This window comes from Siniperca chuatsi, linkage group LG16 (genome assembly GCF_020085105.1).
Source record: "Siniperca chuatsi isolate FFG_IHB_CAS linkage group LG16, ASM2008510v1, whole genome shotgun sequence".
Classification (NCBI taxonomy): Eukaryota; Metazoa; Chordata; class Actinopteri; order Centrarchiformes; family Sinipercidae; genus Siniperca; species Siniperca chuatsi.
Window position 1 is genome coordinate 12,848,751 of NC_058057.1, and position 21,062 is coordinate 12,869,812.

The 21,062-nt window shown below is 40.6% G+C and overlaps 2 protein-coding genes and 1 long non-coding RNA gene across 4 annotated transcripts; 1 reads left to right on the plus strand and 2 right to left on the minus strand.

Annotated features, from left to right (window-relative positions):
• Positions 1–3,466: 3,466 nt before the first annotated feature.
• On the minus strand, positions 3,467–8,986 carry LOC122863353 (alpha-N-acetylgalactosaminidase-like). The gene is made up of 9 exons (XM_044169766.1): positions 8,786–8,986; positions 8,175–8,331; positions 7,122–7,262; positions 6,443–6,654; positions 6,260–6,354; positions 5,955–6,116; positions 5,353–5,550; positions 5,097–5,237; positions 3,467–4,412 (listed from the first exon to the last, which is right to left on the minus strand). Exons 2-9 carry the CDS (start codon positions 8,327–8,329, stop codon positions 4,212–4,214), a joined length of 1,305 nt encoding a protein of 434 aa, XP_044025701.1. The 5' UTR covers positions 8,330–8,331; positions 8,786–8,986; the 3' UTR covers positions 3,467–4,211.
• A 1,482-nt stretch (positions 8,987–10,468) lies between these two features.
• Positions 10,469–12,182, minus strand: LOC122863562. The gene is made up of 3 exons (XR_006375036.1): positions 12,031–12,182; positions 10,933–11,073; positions 10,469–10,778 (listed from the first exon to the last, which is right to left on the minus strand). It is a non-coding gene; the product is annotated as an uncharacterized LOC122863562 (long non-coding RNA).
• A 5,408-nt stretch (positions 12,183–17,590) lies between these two features.
• LOC122863565 lies at positions 17,591–20,851 on the plus strand. 2 transcript variants are annotated; one of them, XM_044170153.1, is made up of 2 exons: positions 17,591–17,737; positions 19,129–20,851. In XM_044170153.1, exons 1-2 carry the CDS (start codon positions 17,719–17,721, stop codon positions 20,517–20,519), a joined length of 1,410 nt encoding a protein of 469 aa, XP_044026088.1. In that variant the 5' UTR covers positions 17,591–17,718; the 3' UTR covers positions 20,520–20,851. The 2 variants fall into 2 exon arrangements, with proteins under 2 accessions (XP_044026088.1, XP_044026089.1); XM_044170154.1 differs by lacking the exon at positions 17,591–17,737 and adding an exon at positions 17,773–17,997.
• Positions 20,852–21,062: the final 211 nt, after the last annotated feature.

Sequence of the window (21,062 nt, forward strand, 5' to 3'; positions counted from 1 at the left end):
CAGACATATCCCCACATCATCACTCCAGCTGAAACAACAGCGTCTCCATACAGACAGCAGGACATTCTCTGCTGTAACAGTCTATTCGGCAGAACAGGACAGAACGACCTCCAGACGTCCAGAGTTCGACTCCAAATGAATTTAATGCCCTAGTACTTTCGGATTAAAGGAGAGATCACACAGTGAGTCTGCAACAAGCACACTGTCCTTTGCTTTATGGGTCACAGAGTCCAACAGAAGAGAAAAGTGTGTAATGTAAGCCATTGTGGCCAGAGGCGGGGTGCCTGGTCTTTGCCTAATGCATTAGCAAGTAAAGGTAGGAGGGAAAAGACGTTAACGATGCACTACAAGAGGCAAGAACGGTGCTGCAAAGAAGTCCCTGTTAAGTAATACCTTGCAGACCTTCCATGTTTGCTTTAAATAAAAGGTGGGCATCCAGTCTGGATCGCTGCAAGAAATCTCCACAGACAGGAAAAGACAAATCAATGCTTAATGTGACACCAAACTGACCTCTAAATGGTAATGTGCAAGTTAGGCCAGAAGGATGGTCCGTGTTTTCCGTCTCACCTGCACTTAAAGCAATAAAGCATCACAACCATTCATATGGTGCAGTTATCAGTTCTGCCCTACAAAGCCAAAACACATTAACGACATAAATTGAGTCAAGGCCAGAATCTTTGACCTGATGACATCTGTCTTACCATATAAAAGTTATTACTGTCTGCCATAAAAGTTTGTAATTTCGGGGGGCACAACATGCAAAATTTGCAAGCACAAGAAAACAAGGATAAAAACCGAACTGCAGTGGCTGCACTCTTGAAAAAAAATGTATCTATTTTGATGTTCCAACATCTTAGTAATAGTTTTGGCAGTAGGTAAATCAACTAACGTAGAAAAAAACTAACGCCAGATAAACTAGTCCTGCAAAAATGTAACTATCCTACAGTAGCTTAGTTTACAGAGGGATGAGATAACAGTGTAACACCTTTTCTGCTTTGGATCAGACCTTGGGATGGTGATGTCATGAGTCAGCAACCAGCCATGCAGGCAGGCAGGACTGGAGTAAGTGATGATGTCACCAGGATGAGCTGAAGAGCACAGTGCCAGTGTTTGTGTGTGTCTGTGCATGCAGGAAATTGTGCTACTAACATGATCACAGACTTAGAGACTCAAATGTATCTGCATGCAAGACATTTTTCTGCAAAACTGCAGTTTTTGTGATAATGCACAAACAGGAATGTAAATGTTAGATACCGAGGCAGACACAAAAGAGACACAGCTCAATTACTTTTCTTTTTCTGTGGCAGCACCTTAGGGGTTTTGAGTGTGTGTGGCCTCCTTTGAGACCATGCACATATTCTGACCTATATGTGAAGTCCTGTGTGCATCCCATCCACCTCAGTTCCGCCATGACTGTTCAATCCCCTCTTCATCTGGGTTGGATTTTAGAGGCGCAAGGCAGAGAGTGTGAATAGCAGCGTGACAACAACGTGTGTGTTGGCCGAAGGAGGGGGGGGATCAACTCCTGATTTGAATTTGAAGGGGCGTGCTGGTGCTAGTGTTGGGGGGGTACAAAGACGAAAGTGGCAACTGCGCCTCTCTGCAGCTGTGGGCCTACGTGAGCATCAGCAGGAACGCTCTCGCTCCTCGTCTCACCCCCCTCCCTTACTCGTTCCCTCACTCTCTCTCATCTCTCACAGTCCCCCCTTCCTTTGATCATTGGCAGCTTCTAATAGAGTTTTGGCAGCCCCCCCACACCCCCAGCCCTCCTCCTTTGCTCAAATCCTTCTTGCACTGTTCTCTCTTTTTCTCTATTATAACTCCTTCACTTCTCTCCCACGTCATGTTCCAAAACGACGGAGACCTTGACAGTGAGAGATGCGTCGTGTTCGGCCAGCCAACAGATATCTGAGACGACTGAAAGGGAAAGAAAGGAAGGCAAAGATCCTCTTTCCCATACACACATAGACATACACACAGCCAATCTGGCCTGAAATGACCTAGAAGGGATATGTGTGTGTGTGTGTGTGTGTGTGTGTGTGTGAGAGAGAGAGAGAGAGAGAGAGAGAGAGAGAGAGAGAGAAAGAGAGAGAGAGTGTGTGTCATGCAAAGCAGGTTTACCCATGTCATACGTACGCATATGCAGTAGCATGCATGCCAATGCACACATTCATGTGATTACTCCAGTATCTTGAGACTGTGCAAACACATGGTTTTAAAGCCAAGGTCAGAGGTGATACTATGCACAAGATTTATCAGAATGAGAGAAGGGGAGGAGGAGGAGGAGGAGGAGGGAGGGGAGGAGGAATGTAGATGAGGAGGCAGAATGAATACAATGAAGAATTAATAGATGATGGATAAAGGAGACGAGAGGAACGAGAGACAAAATAAAATACAAAAAGTTTATACATAGTTGTGCATGTGTGAAAATGGGAGGTGATGTCAGAGGAGGGTAAATCATAACAGAGAGATAAAGGACCAAGCCGAATGGGCTGACTGTCCTTGTCCTCTTCAGCAGGTGCATTTTTTGGCAGTGGATGGGACTGGAAGGCCCGTGTTAGCACGTCCATACAGCTTGAAGAGCAGCACTGACCTCTACTGGCTCAATGTGGATGTACGCCTGTCACGTTGGCTGAATGATTAGGTTTTCTTCTCTCAGTCTTTACTTTCTGTACATTATGAAAACTAATCTGTGAGTTTCTCTGTGTACAAAATCATTATGTATCTTTGCCTGTAAAATACATAATCTGCCACTCCACACATGGCATCACGCCTAACAGGCTGTTACAATAAATCTACAACAAATTGGCAAGTTACCGATGATCAAAAGCCAATTTATTCTAATCAAATGCACAGTGCACATGGGTTTAGTTCACTAAACCTAACAACTAAAGCAGCAAAGGTGCACTTTTGAAGAAACTATCTGTAACTGTGTGTTGATTAATAATAAATGTGTCCGATACAGAACCAAAATTTTAAAAGTTGAGACAAACTTAGCAATTGGGAAGTGAAAGCTAAAAGTGAATAACAAAGTTAAAATTGAAGTGAAAGTTCTTAGAAGATGAACTGAAACCATGTTGGTCACATCCTAATAAACTGCTGAAAGTGCAGTACATTCACATGTTTGTGTGTTTGTATGATTCTCAACTGTAGCTGAAGTAACTCAACAGGATCCTTGAGTGTTACTGGGCCTTTAGGTTTTTGGGTTAAGGCCACTCCAGTAACGCATTTATTTGTATGTAGTAGGAGTGCTAACGTGGCATGTAATCACTAATGGGAGACTTTCTTGCAAGAGTCCTCTAACAGCACAGTGTTGCTCTATCTATACATTTATTTTTAAAAGCCTGAACAAAAGTGATCCCAGAGCAACATTTTTAGTCTGATGAGGCCATTCTAGATCAACATGGCCCATGGTCTAATGAGCACTGCTGCAACTGAATACTGAATAATAAAACACAAAATCTGATTGAAAAGTGAAACGTATTATTTATTTCAGTGAAGACAAAAAAAACATAATTCATTGATTCATTTCCTCTTTAAAAAAAAAAAAAATCTTCATTTCTAAAACACACGTTCATAACAATTATCCTGAGCAATGCAACATCCGGATCTTGACAGACTAAAACAACAAAGCACAATTTAAATGTAAGCATCATTTAAAAAATTTTAAAAAACCTGTGCTTTTTTGGAACAGCTTAAAACAGACTACCCTGCTTCCTTAGAAGAAATGTTTCAATGAGAGAAGTGGAGACTTCGGAGTCGTAATGCTGATCAGTTTATCAGCTTTGGCGAGCTTATCTGAGATTGTAAAAATCAATCATCAGCTCTCATGCACTGTGAAATCATTGCTTTTCTCACTACAATATGAAGTGTGCTTTGTTTTGAACCCTTTCACTTGATCAATAGTTGATCATTATGGGCTCTTTCTCTCAAATCTTGAGAGAAAGAGCCCATAAAGAATTCCAGATTAGTAACATATCCAGATGTAAAGTGGCTGTCCCTGAGCTTTCAGTGATTTCATTACTTGGAATAGATAGTACTATGCTTTTAGGATAACACAATTTAGAACTATTCATTAGCACTTTGTGGTAGAGAAAGAAGTCCTTTGAGCACCTGACAATGTACATGTGAGGTCTTGTAAATTAACATTTTTATCAAGAGGCAGAAACAGTGATGTGATTATTAGATGATGAAGTTCAATCAGCGAGTGGTCAGAGGAGGACATGAGGAATAGCGTTTTCATCATCGTCGTAGGCAGAGCCTCGAAGTTTGCCGTCTTTATAGAACTGACGGAGGTTCAGTTTGGCTGGCGCAGAGACGTACCACATGACCACACCTGTGGGGTTCACTGACACCACAAAGCCAGTGGAGTCTTTCAGCATCATGGTCTTCCCAGTGAAGACATCAAAGATCTGAGAGAGAGTAAAAGGAGAAAATGTCAGTGATACGCCTGCCATATTCATTCGCATTTGGTTAGCCAACTCAAACATAAAACAGGTTTTATTAATCATGTGTGTCCAGTGGATCAACACTGCAATACAAGTGCAACAAATCAGTTCAGCAATCAGTGAATTAATTTAGTCAAACTTTACATCTCATTGAGACTGAGATCTCTTTTTCATGAGAGACCTGAGAACAAGAAACATTCATAATCAGACAACCACACAACCAGCATACAGGTCACATACGGTAGTTATTGAATCATGTATGTAGTTACAAGATTTAAACGAGAGATGAGATGCGAGGTGGTTTGGAAGTTTTGACAGAAGACCTTTAAATATGAATATCATGAGATGATTATTCCTTCTTGTCAGTAAGTAAGTCCATCCAAACCTTGTGATACAGAGAGCAATGATGGGTACGATGTGTCATTAGTGCTAAAGTGTAATGCACTTTGATATACAGGGTTCAGCTGCTGAAGTAATGATGGGGCAACGTGACAGTACAGAATTCCTCCGTAATCAAGTGTATTTTACAGTTTAGAATAGACAGACAGCCTTTAATTCTATACAGAGAGCCTAGTTTGATTTCAAATGTTTTAGTGTCAAATATGAACAAATAGCGTTCAGGTGTATTCCATCATGTTTAAAACATACCTTGTAGCTGCCGGTGGTGTAGTTGAGTTTGCTGAGGGAACTCTGGTAGCGGTAAGGCATGTCATTACGACGACTGAAGAATACCAATGCACTGGCATTGCTTGACAGGGGGCGCCAGAACACTTCAATGCCGCTCTTCTCCTGGCAGAAAGAAATGGACGAGAAAATGTGAATGTGTTTTTGTTTTGTTTTTTTGTTGTTTTTTTTATCTTGAGCACTTCCAAGCAGCTGCAAGATCCATGCAAAAGTGTGTCACCTTTACAATGCGTCTTCCCTGGATGCCCAGGGGGTCCTGGTTGATGCTGATGGCCATTTTGTTCTGCAGGATGCTGCGGGCCCCGCTGCTGATGGTGCGCAGGTCATTGGACATGAATAGAGGAGCAGCCATAATGGCCCACAGAGCCATCTGAGCCCGAGACTGGTCCATGCTGAGGCCAAAGTCGCCAGCAATCAGCTGTGGAGGTCAATATCACACAATCAAGGAAAATGAAATGAGATATCAAGAGGCAGATAAGATAAACAAAAAAGAAAGGAAGGTCTGTATTTTCTGTATTTTAGCTGTCAAAATGGGTTCTAGTATTAATTGAGGGTCCTCACAAGGAACTCTAAGTCAAGCTTTAGTCTCCAGTAAATGTCCAATTTATACTTTTATCTTTATTACATTTTATCATTTGATAATTGAAGTTAGTTTGCTTATCTGTCAGTAATGCGGTCCTTGGCCATTTGTAGGAAAATATTTGCAGTCAAGACAATGATGCCTTTTTCTTTAACTTGGTGCTTCCTAACCTTACTGACAGACCATATAGTACATAGTATAGTAAACAGTAAACATGTGACTATAGCGTCAGTTAAACAGACCATATCAGGGTCGTTCCACCTTCCAGGTCCGGCTGCAGGTATCAGGACATCCTGGTTTTCCGAGAACCAGTCAATAATGTTCAGGACACTGTCCCAAGAGTCCTGGATGTCGCCATAGTTGCGCCACAGGTTGCAGATCTCGCCCAACTGAGTGTAGTTTACCTGAAAACATAAAACTGTTTCACATGGTGAAAAAGTAAAAATATAAACTGTAGATTTACAGTCTACTTCCACTCCAGAAAAAAAAAAAAACTTTCAATGAGCTTCAGGTGGATAATATAAACTTTAAGATATCCTGATTATACCTTAGGTGGCAGGCCACCCTGATAGGCAGGCCAACTACAGGAATAGCCAATGGGACGGCCCGTAGCATTTAAAGCCTTTGACATTAGAGGGTAACCTGTCCAAGAGAGGAATAAGAGTCAAACAAGATTAAGTCAGCAACATCTCAATAACCACAATGTAAAAGTCACTTCTTCCTTTCTTACCCTGCTCTTGCTCTGTGACATTAGAATAACAGCCGTCAAATTTAAACATATCCACCCCCCAGTCGGCGAAGGTCTGAGCGTCTATCTTGATCTTGTCCACTGTGGTGCCGGGGTAGCCCCCACAGGTGTGGGTGCCCATGTCCCCGTAGATCCCCAGCTTGAGACCCCTGTCGTGCAGGTAGCGTGCCAGTTTAGGGATGCCTCCTGGGAACCTGAGGAAGAGTGAGGGAAAAGGCCAATTAGTACAGTATATCATATGACAGCATACCATATGTGTGCACTCAAACAGTGAAGCTCTCAATCAGAAAATGCCTACAGTTATTTAATAATAACCATAGTGTGATTTTTTTGTGCCTGGATTTGTTCAGCACTCTTTTCACTTCCACCTTCCAGGGAAGTTAAAGAAAAAGTTATTTTCTTTTATACTCAGGCTGATGCTGTATATAATATAGTATACACCGCACACTAGCGAAGCTACTGACTAATGTCTTTTGTTAGTCATATGAATGCATGACTGTCACATTGTAATCACCTTGTTTTCCAGTTTTATTGACTTACAGGCTTAGAAGTTACAGATTAGTGTTTGCACTGAGGAATGACAGCTTCAGTGTGTGTGTGTGTGTGTGTGTGTGTGTGTGTATTGGTCTCTGTGAGAATTCAGTATATACCGCACCCTTACCTTTTAGGGTCAGGCTGCAGCCGCCCCTTCTCGTCTCTCTCCATGGAGGACCAGCAGTCGTCTATGTTCACATAGACGTAGCCAAGTTCCCTCCAGCCGTCCTCTGAGAGTCTATCTGCCATGTCGATGAACAGATTCTCACTGGAAGAAGGACAGAAATGGCTCATTAGATGATTGAATAAACATATGATTAGCAAATCCAGTATTTAAACCTGCAATAACAGATTTTTCTGGACACAGTGGAAAGAAGTTGTAAGCACAACATTGACATGTCATCACCTTTTAACAGTTGCTTATTTACACATCCAGCAGATATGGAGCAAGGTGGAAAGTCCAACTTTCACCCACTTTTAGCTCTGTTTTTGGTCTCCACCAACTCCTGAGGGAAATATCTGGCTCTTTAGCTGCTAAATGCTCCACCATGTTCACCAGCTAGTCGCTAAGTTGTGGGCCAGACAGTTACACAATGAGCTGAAACTCACTATACAGCTCCATAAAGCCGAGGGGAGCTGCAGATTTGGGTGATAATTCTCTGTAGGTTCATCACTATGAGCGGCCTATTTCACATTGTCTTCACATTATTATTTGATACATTGTTACTGTAAAAATATTGATTATAGCTGATTTAACAAACCTTTTTAAATCCTTCATTTAAAAAGGTCTAAAGAGCTCTCTATCTATCTATCTATCTATCTATCTATCTATCTATCTATATATATATATATATCTCAGTATACACACATGATTCCGACCCTGAATTGAAAAAAAAGTCAGATATTGAATACGATTATTTTTCCAGTTGTGACATCACATGAAGGGCCAGTTCAGAGTGGCTTGTTGCAGTTTCATCATTTGAAAAGTTGGTGACACAGTGAGGTGTACCAGCTTAATGCTTTAACAGACTTGACTGTGTATACTATCTTAGTTATCCTTAATATTGATAATTAATATCTTTAATAGCTAAATCCACCCCAACACTAGACAATTCTTCTTTTAAATAGCACCTGCTACAGTGAGATCACAGTGTGTAATGTTCATATTATGTTGCCTTGCCTGATGCAGTTCTTAGGGTCGTGTTCACAGTCAATGTCACAGCGGAATCGTTCCCATGCCAACCAGCCCATGGGAGGGGTCCTCATCACTCCATTGTCCAGGGCGAAGGTGGCCACAGCGAGTGCAGAGGCAAATACAAGCACTGCCCAATGCATTCCTGCAGAGTAAAAACCATAAAGTTGAATCAGATGTCAGTGCTGTATGCACCTCCTGAGCCTCACCTGACTGGGTGCGACCTAACTGAAAGCAGCAGCAACAACCTGCCAGGTGACTTGTCTCATCACACGGTCTTAAAATGTCAGTTGACTAAATCAAAACCCAGTATTTACTTATAAAGAGGACATACAGGTCTTACAACATGTACAATCTTCTTCTTTTCCTTTCGGCTGTTCCCTTTCAGAGGTCGCCACAGCGAATCATGTGCCTCCATCTAACCCTGTCCTCTGCATCCTCTTCACTCACACCAATTAACTTCATACGTACAACATGTACAATACATGTAGAAATAAGCATAAGCAAAAAGGGAATAAATAAAATAATAATTTGAAAAGGGTTTGTCAGCCAGTGTTTTCTGGTATACACTCACATACTTTACATCGTGAAGTACTTACTGAAAGTCAGTGGCGGCTCTCAGTTAGGGGAAGAAGGCCGAATGCGTCTCCTCAACTCCGTATATCTTCTCTTATTTTCACTCCGCTCAGACTTTTAAATTAACTTAAATAGACTTTTCATAAACAACTCTACGACCGACAGTAAAGAAACAAACTGAGCGGCTCTTAAAGGAAAGGAAGCGACAGACACGTGACAAAGCGGGGCAGTCAGCTGACTACAGAGCAGGAAGCTGGAGGGGAAAGACCCGGGCCGCGTCCCATTACTGTTTTTAATTCGCCTCTGTTCCTTTCCTTCAATGAGTCCTCTCCCCAACTACGTTCTTGCAACTTTCCATTACAACAACAACGAATGACAGCGAGCTAGCATTAGCATTTGTCATGGTCTTACAAAAATAAGTTGTGGTACCACTTTCTGATAAGACACCATTTTTAAAGGGTTTATAAGATGTATGGCTTTATTAATGGTTGATAAATCATTTACTAATGCGTTATAGAACAGTTATAAGCAATTAATAAGAACACTTTCGGGTTGCCAGGTTGTGGAAAACCCTCCTCCAGCATGACAATTTTCTTTTCTTTTTAGCTAGTTCTTTAATTTATCAGGGAGACCCCTCCAAGTCATCAAGTATGCAGTTATAAATGTAAGCCATTAATGAAGGGTTATGGGTTTCTCAATTTCTAATAAGCCATCAGCAAAAGTAGTTTGTAACCTATAAATAACCATTAATGAAGGGTTTTATAATCCATCAAGTCTGCAGCAGTAAACGCTAATACATTGTCTATAAATGTATTTTGGTCCAGATGTCCTGCGGCACGTTTCAAGGTGAGTGGTCAAACAGTACATTGGAGGCATCTCCCTAATGAACTTAATAATTAATATCCCTAAGAAATTAAAGGGCCAGCTATAAAAGACAGAAGTGTCATGTCATGCTGGAGAATTATCCACAACCTGGCAACCTGACGCCATTAATTACAGTTTATAAACCCTTTATAAATGGGGCCTTATTAGAAGCCATAAGTGGTACCACAATGTTGCTGATAATAAAATGTGTACTTGATTCAAAACAATGTAGTGCAAATTATTTTTGTACATAAAAGCTGATGTGGCACTGTTGCATCTCCCACTGTAAAACACATACATGATAGAAGTATAACTGTAGTTAAAGCAATCTTGTGTTGATTAACGATAAATGGGGCTGGTACAGATTAGAAGAAAAACTTTAAACCACAAGTTGAGGAACTTAAAAGGTTAACAGTCTAACCATTTCAGTGAAAAATGAACCTGGAAAGCTGAACTGAAACCGTGTTGTAAACAGGTCACCTCCTAATAAAGTGATGTATAATGCTAAAACACAGCTGCTGAAAGTGTAGTACATTCATACGTTTGTGAACTGTATGCACTTCAGTAGGATTATTCAGTATTATTGGGCCTTTATTGCCAGGTTTTTGGGTTAAGGTCACTCCAGTAAAACATGTAGACTATCGTCCATAGGAGTGCTACTGTAGCATGATGAGCGTCCTATAGCAGCTATATAAACACATTTTAAAAAAGCCCAAAGAACAAAAGTGATCCTAGAACAGCATTTTTAGTCTGATGGCATAACTCAATATCAAGATGTGACGTCTAATGAGCACTGCAGCACCTAAATGATTTCAAACATAATGAAACAAACAGGTGCCGATTGAAAAGTGAACATTTATTCACAGTCACAGATTATTCCTTTGAGCACCTGATGATATTAAGTGAGGTCTCATCAGTTAACACTTTATCAAGAGACAGTGCACTGAGGCAGAAACAGTGATTATTAGATGATGAAGTTCAGTGAGCAGTCAGAGGAGGACATGAGGAATGGCGCCATCGTCTGCAGATCCCTAAAGTTTGCCATCTTCATAGGACTGTTCAGTTTGGCCAGCGCAGAGACGTACCACATGACCACACCTGTGGGGTTCACTGACACCACAAAGTCAGTCTTTCAGTGAAGATGTCAAAGATCTGAGGGACAGTAGAAAGAAAACAGAAGTGATTCTCCTGCTACATTTATATGTATTTGGTTAGCAAACTCCAACATAAAGACTGGTATTCAGTGGATCAACACTGTAGTAAAAGTGCAACTAATCAGTTCAGCACAGAGATAATTAAGACATACCTTGTAGCTGCCGGTGGTATAGGTGAGCTTGCTGAGGGAACTCTGGTAGCGGTAGGGCATGTCATTACGATGACTGAAGAATACCAATGCACTGGCATTGCTTGACAGGGGGCGCCAGAACACTTCAATGCCGCTCTTATCCTGGCAGAAAGAAATAGACGAGAAGATGTGAATAATGACATAAAGAATGAGAAGATGTGTAGGCCTATATGTGAACAACAGAGGATAGAAAGAAGTGGACAAAAAAAAGTCAAATGACGGCCCACAAAGCCATCTGAGCCCGAGACTGGTCCATGCTGAGGCCAAAGTCTCCAATAATCAGCTGTGAAGGTCAAAATAGTCCCAAATCCATACAAATTATACCTCATACTAGCAGTTAATATACAAAAATACTTTACCATTTTATACTAACTGCTCCTCCATTTCCTTTATGCATTGCATTGTGGGAGAATAGTTTAGTATGCATTCTGTCTGCTCTGAGTACGCGCTTTTGTCGCTATTCCGGTGCAAACACACTGGATACTAAAAACCTGTTGATGGGAATGTCATTAGCTTTGCAGGTATTTGGTCATACACTAAAGTACTGGACACACTCAGAAATTCTGACCTGGTGATGGCGCTAGATGAAGAGTAAGAGGATCACCAAAGTGATTGCAGTTCATCCTGAAGGGGACATGACTGTCCAAATTTCATGGCAATCAATCCAATAGTTGTTGAGATGTTTGTGGACCAGTTGACCAACATTGCCAGCCCCTAGATCCACTGGCTAAAAATATGGCTCTCAAAAAGGGGTCTACGGCTACTTGAGACTGTTCAAAAAGGGACTAACTTAGCTTAGTCTCTAATACTGAGAATTACACTTTTATTCTTAAACTTAATTTTATCATTTGATACCTAATGTTAATTTGCATATCTGTCAGTACGGTTCCTTGGCCAGATGTTGAAGGAAATCTGGCCAATACTTACTAGCGAAAGACAGAAAAATGCTAGACAAGCCTTTTTCTTTAACTTTTACCAGTAGTGCTTCCTAACCTTTCGGACAGACCATATATTAAAGAGTAAATGTGTGAATAAAGAAAGGGGAAGTCGTTAACCAACCATGTCATGGTCATTCCACCTTCCAGGTCCGGCTGCAGGTATCAGGACATCCTGGTTCTCAAAGAACCAGTCAATAATGTCCAGGACACTGTCCCAAGAGTCCTGGATGTCGTAGTAGTTGCACCACAGGTTGCAGATCTCGCCTGAGTGTAGTTTACCTAAAAAACATAAATCAGTTTCACATGGAGAAAGTTAAAAAGTGTGAATTTTATAACAATCATCACCAAAACCTTTCTTATTCAAATAATTCTTCACAAAGCTTGGCCAATAGGTAAAGCAAGAATCAGGCAGGCTGCTGTAAATCAAGATGAGCAATCTAAGCTACGTAGCATACAGTTGTATGCAAAAGTTTAGGAACCCCTGACAATTTCCATGATTTTCATTTATAAATATTTGGGTGTTTGGATCAGCAATTTCATTTTGATCTATCAAATAACTGAAGGACACAGTAATATTTCAGTAGTGAAATGAGATTTATTGGATTAACAGAAAATGTGCAATATGCATCAAAACGAAATTAGACAGGTGCATAAATTTGGGCACCCTTGTCATTTTGTTGATTTGAATACCTGTAACTACTTAGCACTACTTAGAACGGTCAAAAACAGCCCACAGACCACCTCCAAAGACCTACAACATCAACTTGCTGCAGATGGTGTCACTGTGCATCGTTCAACAATTCAACGCACTTTGCACAAGGAGAAGCTGTATGGGAGAGTGATGCGAAAGAAGCCTTTTCTGCACACACGCCACAAACGGAGTCGCTTGAGGTATGCAAACACACATTTGGACAAGCCAGCTTCATTTTGGAATTAGGTGCTGTGGACTGATGAAACAAAGATTGAGTTATTTGGTCATAACAAGGGGCGTTATGCATGGCGGCAAAAGAACACAACGTTCCAAGAAAAACACTTGCTACCCACAGTAAAATTTGGTGGAGGTTCCATCATGCTGTGGGGTTGTGTGGCCAGTGCCGGTACTGGGAATCTGGTTAAAGTTGAGGGTCGCATGGATTCCACTCAATATCAGCAGATTCTTGAGAATAATGTTAAGGAATCAGTCACAAAGTTGAAGTTACGCCGGGGCTGGATATTTCAACAAGACAACGACCCAAAACACTGCTCAAAATCTACTCTGGCCTTTATGCAGAGGAACAAGTACAATGTTCTGGAATGGCCATCCCAGTCCCCAGACCTGAATATCATTGAACATCTGTGGGGTGATTTGAAGCGGGCTGTCCATGCTCGGCAACCATCAAACCTAACTGAACTGGAGATGTTTTGTAAGGAGGAATGGTCCAAAATACATTCATCCAGAATCCAGACACTCATTACAGGCTATAGGAAGCGTCTAGATTATTATTTCTGCTAAAGGAGGCTCTACTAAATATTGATGTGATTTTTCTGTTGGGGTGCCCAAATTTATGCACCTGTCTAATTTCGTTTTGATGCATATTGCACATTTTCTGTTAATCCAATAAATCTCATTGAAATATTACTGTGTCCTTCAGTTATTTGATAGATCAAAATGAAATTGCTGATCCAAACACCCAAATATTTATAAATGAAAATCATGGAAATTGTCACGGGTTCCTAAACTTTTGCATACAACTGTATAAGGAGGATAAAACATAAAATGTAGGTAAATATTATTAAATATAAAATAAAATAAAAACATGAAATTAGAAGTTCCACACATACATATGCGCTAAATGTCATTTACTGTTTAGTAATCCTCCTATACAAGGAATCCCTTAACACCTACAATAAACAACTATGTAATTATACTTCCAGTACCACTACTACCCTTTGGCACCCTTTGGCACCCTGTGGCAATTAAAGATATGTTCACAATTGTATTTTAATATTTTATACCATTTATCTTTCAGTGTCAGTTGTCACTCTGTTGTGAAGAAGTGTAAAACAAACAGGTTTGTACATAAATGTAAACATGTAGCTGAATTTCTCATATTTTAGCCTGTTTTTTTTAAGAATAAAACAAAGGATTTGTTTTTCGTTATTATCACTATTATCGAAGTCATTTTTAGTAAAGAGTGTATTTTTTGCACTTTGCTGGTAAGGTGGAGTTAATAAGATCTGATATCACCCCCAATCCTGCCTTTTTAGATGTGGATCACCCGCTCAGGGATTCTTTGAGCAATTTTTCTGCTGTTACTCTGCCCGAACTCGCAGACATCATGTCTCTTATGAGAGTATCCTCCAGCCCTCTGGACAAAATCCCAACTAGGTTTCTATTGGAAATTATGGATTGTATTGCGCCCTTTTACAAATTATTTTTAACAGCTCGCTGTCTACTGGCTGCGTCCCTGATTTCTTTAAAACAGCTTGTGTCCAGCCAGTCTTAAAAACCTGGGCTTGATCCCACCCTCCTGGATAACTACCGCCCAATATCCAAATTGCCTTTTATTTCAAGATTCTCGAAAAACTTGTATCTAAGCAGCTCCTTGCTGCTGTGGAAAACAATAATACCTTTGAAAAGTTCCAATCTGGCTTTCGTCAACACCACAGCACTGAGACAGCCCTTCTCAAAGTCACTAATGACCTTTTAATGAATGCAGACGCAGGCATGTGTTCAATTCTTGTGCTGTTGGACATAAGTGCTGCCTTTGATACAATTGATCATGGCATTCTTTTAGACAGACTGAGGCACTGGGTGGGCATATCTGGAACTGCACTAGACTGATTCGCATCCTATCTGTCCAATAGGAAATTCTGTGTTAGCATTAATAACTTCAAGTCATCCTTTTCCCATATCAAGTATGGTGTGCCTCAAGGTTCAATTCTGGGACCAATATTGTTCTCCTTATACATGCTTCCCTTGGGTGATGTAATCCGCAGACATGGTATTTCTTTTCATTGTTATGCGGATGACACACAGTTGTACCTCCCTGTCAAGCCCACTGACCTTAGTATGCTGAGTTCTCTGCAGGACTGCCTGTCTGACATAAAAATTGGATGTCGATAAATTTTCTTCAGCTCAACTCAAATAAAACTGAAATCCTTGTTATTGGGCCCCAACACATCACTAAACAAATACTGCCATCCACTGGTAACCTGTCACAACATATCAAGCCTGTTGCACGAAATCTTGGTGTCCTGTTTGATAGCAATTTATGTTTTGAGCAACATATCACTAAGCTTGTCCAATCATGTTTCTATCACCTCAGAAACATTGCAAAAATACGATCTATTTTAAATCTTAGTGATGCAGAAACTGTTGTGCATGCTTTTATCTCCTCACGCCTTGATTATTGTAACAGCCTGTTCACTTGTCTTAATCAAAAAGCTCTGACATGACTGCAGACTGTACAAAACTCAGCTGCTAGGCTGTTAACCAGGACCAAGAAGTATGACCACATAACACCTGTTTTAGCCTCTTTACACTGGCTCCCTGTTGGTTTTAGGATTGATTTTAAGATCTTGTTGATTACTTTTAAGGCTCTTCATGGCCTGGCCCCAGATTATATTTTAGACCTTGTAATCCCTTATGAACCTTCACGTAGTTTGAGATCTTCGGGCAGGGGTCTCCTGTCTGTTCCTGAGTCCAGGATGAAAACTAAGGGGACAGAGCTTTTGCTATCAGGGCCCCGAGGCTCTGGAACAACTTGCCCGAAGAAATTAGGTTGTCTGAGTCAGTGTCTTCGTTTAAATTTCGTCTCAAAACACATTTTTATCTGAAAGCATATCCTGATTTTACGTGAACTGGCTGTTTATTTTACTGTTTATTTTATTGCTTTTCTGTATTTCATGTGTTTTATTTCTTTATATTTCGTCATTCACTGTGTTATTTTATTTTTCTTGTTGTGAAGCACTTTGTACTTTGTTTTGATAAGTGCTCTATAAATAAAGTTTTATTATTATTATTATTATTATTATTATTATTCTTTTTTTATTTAAAAACGGGCGAAATCATAACCTCCGTGGCAGAAGTGATTAAATAAAATGAATGAAAAACAAAAAGGAGAACGTGCCTGCTCACCAACCATCCTAAAACAGGTTTACGGCTGCTGACCTGTCGTGACAACAAACCATGCACCCTTCTGCCACAGGGTGCCACTGCGGTGCCACAGGGTGCCACTGCGGTGCAGCTGCCAGTGCCACTGGGAGGATCTCGCCGTCTCTCCTCATCAGACTAGGCAACGTTTTTCCAATCCAATCCAATATTGTCCAATTTTGCTGAACCCGTGCCAACTGTAGCCTCAGTTTCTTGTTCTTAGCTGACAGGAGTGGCAGCCGGTGTGGTGTTCTGCTGCTGTAGCCCATCTGCTTCAAGGTTTGACGTGTTGAGCCTTCAGAGATGCTCTTCTGCACACCTCGCTTGTAACGAGTGCTTATTTTTTTCTATCAGCTCATCGTATAAGTTTATAAGATTATCATATGTTTTTTTTTTTGTTTGTAAAATCTTAATCTGGAAAGTAACAAGCGGTCAAATAAATGTAGTGGATTATAATATTTTAGTATACTATTTTCCTCTGAAATGTAGTGAAGTATAAAGTGTAGCAGAAACTAGATATAATCAAGTAAAGTTCAATTACCTCAAAATTGAATCTTTTACTTTTACGAGAGAGATTCGGTTGACTTTTTACGGCTATAAAATGATATGGTAATGGGAAGAATCAAGATTGACATGAATTGAAACTGATCTTGAGTTAGCAAGGCTATATCTGGATAGTATCTTTTCAAAAAACAAAACTGCCACAGCTATGGTAAACTTTGAAAGGTTTATAGCTGAAAAGGATACTCATTACGTAGCCTGACGTATTGAGTTCTCTATGGCACGTGTGTGTTTTCTAAATCAGATAGGAACTCCCAACATGGAGTATCTAGCAGAGTACAGCCGAGTCCAGCAGGAGGAGCACTCAGACTAGAAAAGGTCAAGTTATTTCAACCATTGCAAATGGTTTAACCCTATTCACACTATAACCTGAATTCAGTTTTTATCTCATGAACATAGAACAAAAAAACTCAAATCAAGTATTACAATATGTTTACTGATTTATATTTGTTGTGAACATGTCATATATGAGCTGTTAAGATTTGCTGTGTATCAATAAATAAATCTCTCTATAAGTCCTGTATTCAAAATTTTACTTAAGTAAAAGTGCATAAGTATTAGCATCAAAATATACTTAAAGTACCAAAAGTAAAAGTAGTCATTATGCAGAATGGCCCATTTCAGAATAATGCATATTATATTATTTTATTATAATTATTGATGCATTTATGTGTACATCACTTTAATGTTGCAGCTGGTAAAGGTGGCTTATCTTAACCTATATTAATACATAATATTTCATTTGTTGATTATATTTTGAATTAATTAATCTGAAGTAATCGAATAAATGTCATAAAAAGTGAGTAAAAACACATTATTTGCCTCTGAAATGAAGTGGAATAGAAGTATACAGTAGCATAAAATGGTAACACTCAAGTAAAGTACAAATTCCCTGAAAATTGTACTTAAGCACAGAACTTGAGTAAATGTCCTTAGTTACTTTCCACCACTGTAACCTTACAGAATAGGTCAATCACAGGCTGCCACACCGCCACTCTGATACACACACTAATGGGGTTTTTCGGTTGGTTCCTCCCACTGTGACATAAGTGACATGAAACAGGAAAAGGTGGAGCATATGAGCTCCACGCACAGTGAGCCACACACGGAGCCATGGCAGAAACAAGCCTTGGTAAGATGACTTCAGAGATACACTGCAAAAAAAAAATGGCCACAGGAAAAGCTACACTTGAGATTTTTGACACCATATCAGATATCCATGCAGCTGCTTTCATGTGATGAACAGGGGACTCAGAGCTGATATCTGAACAGGATCTGAAAGCTGCAGCCATGTCACAGAGCTGCTGTTGTGATACCAAATATTAACAGTACAGACAGAGCGTAAATAACTTCTTTTTTTCTTCTTCAGAGAATCAGCTTGTACTGACACGGGTATGTAGGTAGTTAGATGGTCTGTTGCAATGCTTGTTGTTGTTTCGTAGTTCAGACAGACTTCCTGGTTTTAAGTTTCAGCATGGACCCACTCAAGCGGTTTCATTTTCCTCTTAAAGTGACAGGAGCAGTTCATAGCAGGTGGAGAACTGTGCACACAAGTGGACGAAGAAGTATTCAGATACTTGACTTACGTAAAAGTAGCAATACCACAATATAAAAGTAATCCATTACAAGTAAAAGTCCTACATTCAAAATTTTGTTCATAAAAGTACAGCTGTATTATGTAAATATACTTAAAGTACAAATATATATATTATTAGATTGTTATTGATGCTTTAACATATAAGCAGTAATTTAATGCGGCAGGTGGAGATGCAGCTCATTTATATACTGTTGGGTAATTTGAGCTATAAGAAGGTTTCATGTTTTATCATTTGATCATATGATTTGTTTTAAAAATCTTAATTTACAAAGTATCTAGTAACTATAGCTGTAGAAATGTAAAGAAGCACAAAATGGAAAGACACTTTTAGTTTCTAGTATACTCTATAATAATATAATAATCATAATAACATTTATTTATATAGCACATATAAAAATCAGCGATTACACATCTATTGAAGTGTTTTACAAAGGGCAGGCATAAGGAAATAAAATAATTCGAAAACTGTGACAAATTTAGATCTAACAATAAAAACAAAGAAGAAAATAAAAAATACTATAGATCAAGCTCCAAAAACATGGCATCCTACATTTCCCATAATGCAACTCAGTACTATCTTCCGTTAGATTCCCCTGTCTGGGGAAAGCCCACATCATTCAAGCTCCATACCACAGTGTAACGCAGGATTATTGAACTGCACCGCCCCAGTCTCTCCCCTCATTTCCTGTAATCTCTCTACTTTCAACTCAAAATACTTTGAAATACTTGATGACATCATCAGGGTTATTTTCTCAGAAGTTAGAAAGCCCCCTCCAGAGCCGCAGCGGACATTACATAACTGTTAAAATAACTGAACTTCATGTGTAAAATTGGTGCCCTTTTTTACACTTTAGGTGCAGTATTTAAGTAAATGTACTTTCAACCAGTAGTGTATTGTTAAATCTTTGTGTTTTTACCCTTCCCAGGTGTTTTGGGTGTGGTGAAGACTATCCTACAAAGTGCAGCAGCAGGTTTTGCTTTTGGAGAAGCTGCATTATTTGCAGTTGGGCCCACACTGACTGAAGATGGCGTCCTGCTGACTGCTGCGACACTGGCGGCTGGACGAGCCGGTTCCACGGGTGTCGGGGTGGTGACGGCATGCCTCGTGTTCACTTCAGTGCTCATTTCTCTGGGAAGTGGTTTCCTCCTCGCTGCCATGGTGATGAAGCTCTGGACCAAAGTTGGTGTGAGGTTGCCGTGGTTAGTGGAGCCCACAATAGGAGCCTCCGTTGTGGTGGGTGCTGTCACTACTGGAGTGTTAGTGGGCATCCTTCCACTATGGATCTACATTGCTGCCCAAGGCATTCTGGTCCTTGTAGTCTACTCATACTCCAATATTAACGACATGACCACAGCTCTGTTAATCATCTTCACCACTCTGTACCTCAGTGTCATATATGGACGAATGGGTGCCATAGTTGGACTCTTCGTCATGGGATTGACCATCTCTGTGCTTTGTGCCCTTCGAAAGGCTCTGACAGAGAGAATGACACAAAGACCAAAATCTAGAACCGGGTGCAAACTTTTGGAGAGGATATTCTTCTACTCTGTTTTTGTGGGGATACTGGGATTTTCAGTAGGTTTAGGGGCAGCTCAAGCAGGAGAGGGGTCTGAAGCTGAGGTGGTTTTGATGCTGCAGTCTGTCCTCTGGGTGTCGTTTCTATCTGCAGGTCTGCTAGGAGCTGGCCTGGGAACAGTGGCCACGGTCGGGCTGGGGCAAGAGGTGGCTGGAAAGGTCGCTGTAGGAGCTGCTATAATATCATCAGTGGCCCTGAGAGCCGTTCTGCAGTCGAGCTCTTCTCTAGGGACCCGAAGCAGCACGGGGGGAACGTTAGGAGCAGCTACAGCTGCAGGGGTGTCACTCGGCGCTGCAAGCGTTGCAGCAAAACAGGCGTTCGGGTCTAGAAATGCAGCTCTAACAGTTTTAGGTTCAGTTGTTGTTGGTGTAATTCTGGCAATGCAAGGTGTAGCACTGACAGCAACTCTGCTGACAACATCAGAACTTATAACAATTACCCTTGTTGCAGTGGGGGCATTTGTTCTGGGTGCGCCAAAGAGCCCGTTCCACACTCAGGTGAATCTACAAAGGGGCCTTCTCACGGGGCCCGAGCTAATTCAAGGCATCGGCATGGAGACGGTCACCGCAGCAGCAGCACCTATTGGAGCCGGGGCACTTGGGGCCGCAGCGCTGGGTACCGCAGCTCTGGGGAGGCTGGGGACTGTGGGAGTTCTGGTGGCTATATTGTTGGCTTTGGGGGGTACTCTTAGCGGCATGATAGGAAAATTACCACCAACAACAAGCGCACACAGAGACTGATTGACCCCTGAGTTTAGAGCTGTCTCCTGCTGGACACCAGCGTGTCTGAACACAAGACAAAACAATAAAGAAGAGAGACAATTTGTGTGCATCTGCATATGTGTGTATGTGAGTAGATAGATGTGTTTGCCTTATTGCAAGTCTACACTGACATAATGCCATTTAAATTTGAGCTTAAATTTAGCCTACCATGCCCTTTTTCACATCTACTGATTTTTTTTTTATATATACATACATACATAAAAAGCACATTTGAACAAACATGACAGTCGTGTCTTAAACATGTATTATTGTGACTACCAGTGTTGCATAAAATGGATGATAAATGTTAACCAAGCCCGTGTTTGTGTGTTTCTCTTATTATTCTCCGAGAAAATGTAGTACTGATTACCGTAAAACACCAAAGGATCAAATAAATGGTCAGCTGTTTGACATTTAGCAGAGCGCCTTTAATGATCCCTTTTCCTTTTCCTCACCTCTTCACACCACCATTGCCACATTTCCCAAGACATGATTGCAAGCTGGCAGTTACTTTGGTTTCAT